Source organism: Bos grunniens, chromosome 10 (genome assembly GCF_055505025.1).
Source record: "Bos grunniens cultivar Pamir isolate PY7600 chromosome 10, Bosgru_T2T1.0, whole genome shotgun sequence".
NCBI lineage: Eukaryota > Metazoa > Chordata > Mammalia > Artiodactyla > Bovidae > Bos > Bos grunniens.
In genome coordinates, this window is record NC_141174.1 from 58,101,384 (window position 1) to 58,107,383 (window position 6,000).

Sequence of the window (6,000 nt, forward strand, 5' to 3'; positions counted from 1 at the left end):
CAGAGGAGACATATCCCAGCAATCCCCAGGGCAGAGGGGAGTCTGATCCACCAGAACCTGTCTGGATTGACCTGCTTGGGTCCTGTTTTCAGGTAAAAGCCCAGAAGCATAGATGCTTTCCTCCCCTTATCCCTTAGAAAGTCTTCAGACAGAGCACCAAGATGTCCCAGATCCTGGCAAATATTTTTGATGGCAGAGAAAAGAAAGGGGGCAGTGCCCAAATCACACACTGGACCCTAAAATTCCTTTGCTCATTTGAGAGCTAACCTTGACCCATCCTGCCAGAGGCTAGGGACCAAGCTGGTTCTTCAGAGACCCCTAGAGGACACACGATGGACCCTGGGGTACCAGACCTGCAGGAAGCAATTTTGACCCAACGGGGATGGAGAACACAGAGGGGCCAAGACCCTTAGGTCAAGATGCAGCTCCCTTAGCCACCATTAACCCTGCCTTTCTATAACTTACCGTTAAGCTGGCTTAAAACTAACTTTTAGAAACTTGAACATCACCCCACCCCAAGACTCCAAATACCCCCCTCCTCATAGGGGGTTCTCAGCGAGTAATTACTATAACTTAATACTACCTTGTATTATCAAAGTGAAGTCTCCGTTTTCAAAATAGAATATACTTTCAAACCAAATATATCTTTCCCCAGAAACACTGTAACTATCCAGCCATCCCTCAAGAATCACTAAGCCAAGACAATGCTTGGGTCTGGGTCTGGGCAGCATCAGAGGCAAGCCCAACCTGAGCTGTGTTCTTGTGTGGAGTTACATCCTCACCTCCTGGAGCTCAGGCACCAGCCAAGACACACCCGGGAGAGAGTATAGCCTCTAGACTGAAAGGGACACTTGATTTTCTAACCCATCTCCTTCCCAAGTGACAGAAAAATGCCGATTTCCTCCCAGGCCTGCATGGTATCAGGCTGTTCATAATGTGGCCCCCAGCATCACTTCAACATGACAAATTCCCCGTGGTCACCCAAGTGAGTCACGTGGTTCCACAGTCCACCCCCTTTTATATGCACTATTCCCTCTTCTTGGAGGGCCTCTACCATTCTTCCAGGTCTAACAACCACCCGCTCAGCCACATCTTCCTTGCTTTCCTAGGTTTACTTTAGCTAATATCCAATAGCCAACTGGGAAGAGCCAGCCTAGGTCAGCCGTGAGAGGAACCACCTCTGCTAAGGTGGATTTCTCCAATGGTGGCTCTTGGGGGTTGCAGAACTGCCTACCTAGGGGGCATCTAAGCTGAAGAGAATAGGTCCAGTTCCTGCTCAAACCACCGATCTAAGATGGAACCCTGGCTGAACAGTTTTTGGCCGGAGAAAAGGGGCCGACTTTCGTGCTTACGTGACCACAGCAGATGTGGGGCTCCAAGAGACCACTGTGGCCCTTGGTTTTAGATCTCTGTAGTAACAAGAGCCCATGCTCCCTCCCCTCCCCAGCACCACTGCACTGATTCCCTGAAGCACTACAGGGCTGTAGCCCACCTCTGTCCACAAAGAGAGAAATTCCACTTCTTGATGGTTCTGCCCTCTCTCTCAGAAAAGCTACTTAGAAAAAAAGTGACCAGTAAGTACCTCAAATGATTTCTCCAAGATTTTAGACTGGCCACATGGTTCACCCTTCCCATTTCAAAGAAGGGAGTCTGAGGGTCTCAAGCAGGGTAAAATCCTTGCTGAAGTCAACCCTCCAGCAGAAGTGGTTCTGGGTCCATGTCCAGCTTCACAGGAGATGGACAATTTCAGTAGAGACCCCACACGCACACAGCAACCCTGTCACCCTCTCCCAACTCTCAGGAGAGACTGTAAACAACCAGATAAGGTCAGGATGGGATCCTCAAAGCCAAGAGCCTGTCATCATTAAAGTCCAAGACAGACAAGGCCTTCAGGAGCCAAAAGAACTCCAGCCCACACCACACTCGGGGACAGATGTCAGACCCTCTGGTGTAGTGAGGGGTTATATATTCCGCCTTTCCTTCCCCACAGAAAGCGGGATCTAGACCTAGATTCTCAAGATGTCATGCTATTGGTGGACTGGGGCTGGCACCAGGCCTCTGAATTGCTAAGAGTGTGACCCTCCCTCCACCCCTCCCACAGTAAGGAGCCCAGCCCAGCCAGTGCCGCCATTCTGCACCAAACCTATAGCACGGAGGCCGGCACCACTGGATGGGAGGCAGGCGGCATCGCCAACCCCCACCAGAAGCTCTGCGGTTTCTCCCCCAGACCAAAGGGAAGGGAGCTCAGGGTGGATAACTGGCCCTTGGTTTCCTGGGCAAGAGCATGCCGGACATGGCAGGAAGGGTCTCCTGGCCCTAGAGTGACACAGCAGAGGCCCCTCCAGAGAGAGAAAGAGCAGCGAAGCCTGCCTCCTTTCCACAACAGTTTTGTCTCCGCCGGCCAAGCTTCTGGTCTCCATTCAATGATAGCCTTAAGGCTATATCCACACACCCACCCCTCCACCCCGAATACACACAGCTTCCCGGTTTTGCCACATCCAATTAACCACCCAGCTGCTGGTGATTCCACGAAGCCTTCAGACACCCTCCTCCTAGCACATGGCCGGTGAACATTCCTTGTAGAATCCCACCGGGGCCAGCTTTGGTGTCCTGGCTTGGCTGCCAGGGCAAAATCCGACAGAGGAGAACCAGAGACTGAGAGTCTTTTGGCATCTCCTTCTCAAATCAGTCAGTTGACATCTTTGCCAAAGCTTAGGCTCTGGGGCCGTGAAGAAAGCCCGTCTATCCCGCCATGAGTACAACTCTAGTGAACCAAGGTGCCGCGCAGCCGGCCCCGGCCTCCAAGGTCACGAGGAGGGGTCAGGGTGGAAAGTGCAAGGGAGTGAGGGTGCCGCCCGCCCGCCGTGCTAATCCCGCTCAGTTTCTCTCAGGCGAGGCGGGAGTCCCGGCCATGCGGGAGGAGCGCCTCGGAAGAGGACAGCGAGCCGGGCGGAGCGCGGAGAACGAGGGACGCGCGGGCAGCCGGGGAGGGTCGGACGCGGCGCAGCTCGCCCACCGCTGGACGCTCGGACGGCGGCCGGCTCGCTACCCGCCCCTAGCCCGGGAGGGCGGGGAGACAATGCCCGCCCGGCGGGGTAGTCCAGGCCGCACGCCCCCGCCCGCCGGACACGGGCTGCTCCTCCCCGGCCGAAGGGCAGCGGCGGGAAGGCGCCGGGAGCCACTGCCAGACCGCGCGGGGGGCCGCGCGCGCCCCGTCCCCCGCCCCCCTCCGCGTGCACTTCACCGGACCGGTCGCGGGGGCGCAGACCCACCTCCTCCTCCAGGGTACCGCCGGAGCCCGTGCCCGTGCCGGTGCCGGTGCCCGCGCCGGTGCTGTGCTCGCCGTCCGGCTTCAGGTTGCTCATGGTGCGGGGGGTGGGGTGGGGCGGGGGTGGCGAGGGGAAGGGAGCGCTGAGGGCTAGCGCGGCGCCCGGCCCCGGCGAGGAGGTGGGGAGGGGCGCGGTGAGCAGTGCGCTCCGGGGGTGCGGGGCGGGGTGGCGGTGAGAGGGGCAGCCGCCGCGTCGGGTTGGGGGGTCACATCAAGTTTGGCGGGTGCGGGAGGCGGGGAGGGGGTGCGGCGTGGGGAGACACCGGGAACCGGAGCGGAGCCGGAGCGGCCGCCGCCTCCGCCTTTTCAATGCGACCGGCGAGTGCGCCCGCGGCGGCCGCGGCGGCGGCGGCGGGGCGGGGGGCGGGCGCCGGGGGAGGGGGCGGGCGCCGGGAGGCGGCGGGGGGCGGGGGCCGGGGGCCGGAACCGGCCTCAGCTGGGGCCCGGCCAGCCCCCTCCCCCGCCCTCGCCGCGGTCTCCGAGGGAACGCGCAGCCAATCCCCGCCGCGCGCTGCGGGCTCGCCCCGGCCCGGGCTGCGGCGCGCCAGTCTCCGGCGGGGCTTTTCCCCTCTCTCCCTCGTCCTTTCTCTCCCTCTCCCTTTCCCCTTTCCCGTCTCCACCACGAGTTTTTAAACTTGGATGAACTCACTCAGTGAACTTTCTTAAAGGGACCGCGCGCACCGCGCCGTCCCAGCCCGCCGGAGGTGGGACTGGGTGCCAAGCTCCCCGCGCTCCCTCGTCATCTTCACCCCGGCGGCCCCACGCGAGGGGGCGCCCGAGGCGGGACTCCAGGGTCGTCCGCTTCAGGAAGGAGTCTCCGCTTTGAACTCTGACCTGGGGTTATGGGTGTCCGGCGCGCTTTCACCTCTCCCCCAGCCCCCCAATCCAGCCAGCCAGCCCCCGTCCACCCTCTCCTTCCTCCCTTCCAGCGTCGGACTTGTGGAGGGCTAGGTTCTGGGGCTCATGGCCAAGGCGGGGCTGATACCTGGGCTTCGGCCCGGGCTAGGCGCAGTCTGCTGCGTGACCTTGAGGAAATCACTTCCCCTCTCTGGCCTCAGGCTTCCAGCCCAGAGGGTGGGACTTAAATCTCAAACTCCCCTCCCGCCGGCAGTCACAGACTAGGACTCTGAGCTGGGAGACGAGTCTCGGGGATCCAAACGGTTATTAGCCGCTGGAGGCGGCGGGGGATCGGTACCTCGAAGGACCGAAAAGCTTTCATTCGTGCGCCCCGCCCCCAGCTTTAGGGTCCTCGCCTCCCTCGGCTTAAATACCACCCAACACAAACAGGAAATGGCAACCTACTCCAGTGTTCTTGCCTGGAGAATCCCAGGGATGGGGGAGCCTAGGCTGCCGTCTGTGGGGTCGCACAGAGTCGGACACGACTGAAGTGACTTAAAAGCAGCTTAGCAGCAACACATATACACCCGTCACACACAAACACACGCACACACATCTTTTCCCCCTCCTCTTCGGAGCCCGAGGCTTGGGCACGGCTGCTGTGACTTCCCCCTTCGCGGGTCTCAAGGGCGCGGCCCCCGGTTGGGTTTTCCTTCAGACTTTTGGAAACCCTCGCCGAGCACTGCCGGCCCCTGACGCCAGCTTGCGAAAACCCGAGCCCACATCGGGCCGCGCTTGAAGTGCAGCAGGCTGGAGTCCCTCGGAGGTGCTTCAGGACTGGGCTCCTCCTCAGCGCCCCTGTCCCCACCTCGAGTTCTGGGGCATCCCGGCCAGAGGCTCGGTCGAGACTGGAAAAGGCTCTGCCAGGAGAGGAGGGAAGTCCTGCGGGACCCCGCCCAGAATCAGGCGTCTCCGGGAGTGATCTGTCACCTTGCGCCTGGTGCCTGTTCAGACTTTCCCTGCCAAATCTTGTAGTGGCACCAGTATTTTAAGGCTGGAAGCGACACACCGCGTCGGTGGAGTGGGAAAAGCTACTTTTGCAGTCATGAACCAGTTAGGATCCCAGACCTGGGACAAGTGACTCAGCCCTTCAGAGCCTCTATGTGCCTACTTCTAAATACAGCCGGCAGTATCCTGTGGGAGGACGGAGTATGGAAGTATGCAGTGTTTAATCTCCCCAACAAATTATAATCTTTCCTAACCTGCCATTTCACAGATGAGTACTATAAATTGAGGTCTATAGATAAGCAATATCTTTCCCAATGATATTCATTTAGTAGATAATTGTTGAGCAACCACTCCCTACTGTGGAAAGGCGAGGAGGATCCACCCTGGTTTCCCACCACCTCCACTGCCAACACGTTGTTCAGGTCCTAGTATGAGGGAGACTGAGGCTTCCTGGGTAACGCTAGTGGCAAAGAATCCACCCACCAATACAGAGTTTCTTTGATCCCTGGGTTGCAAAGATCCCCTGGAGTAGAAAATGACGACCCACTCCAATATTCTTGCCTGGAAAATTTCATGGGCAGAGGAGTCTGGCTGGCTACTGTCCATGGGGCTGCACAGAGTTGGACACAACCAAAGGGACTTAGCACATAGGCAGGAGGGAAACTGCTTCCTATAGGAATCGGGCATTGCCAAGAGTGATGGAGCTTCACTTTACCCAGAGTTTTCTAGGTACATCCAGCCTCTGGCACCTCCAGACAGAACCAACCCGTGAACCCCCAGGTATTCTGACCATCCGTCATAGGCCTGTCTCCAGTTTGGCCCTTTTC

The 6,000-nt window shown here is 58.9% G+C and overlaps 1 protein-coding gene across 8 annotated transcripts in view; it reads right to left on the reverse strand.

The window, feature by feature from the left end:
• The window catches only part of RBPMS2 (RNA binding protein, mRNA processing factor 2), a 37,521-nt gene extending 33,406 nt beyond the window's left edge, over positions 1–4,115 (reverse strand). For 7 of the 8 annotated variants that reach the window (XM_086321502.1, XM_086321500.1, XM_086321501.1 and 4 more), the window contains exon 1: positions 3,273–3,654. In XM_086321502.1, coding sequence (XP_086177628.1) covers positions 3,273–3,365 — 93 coding nt within the window. In that variant the 5' untranslated portion in view covers positions 3,366–3,654. Of the gene's footprint in view, positions 1–3,272; positions 3,655–3,977 lie in introns of those variants that run through there. The other variant, XM_086321505.1, reaches the window with a different exon arrangement.
• Positions 4,116–6,000: the final 1,885 nt, after the last annotated feature.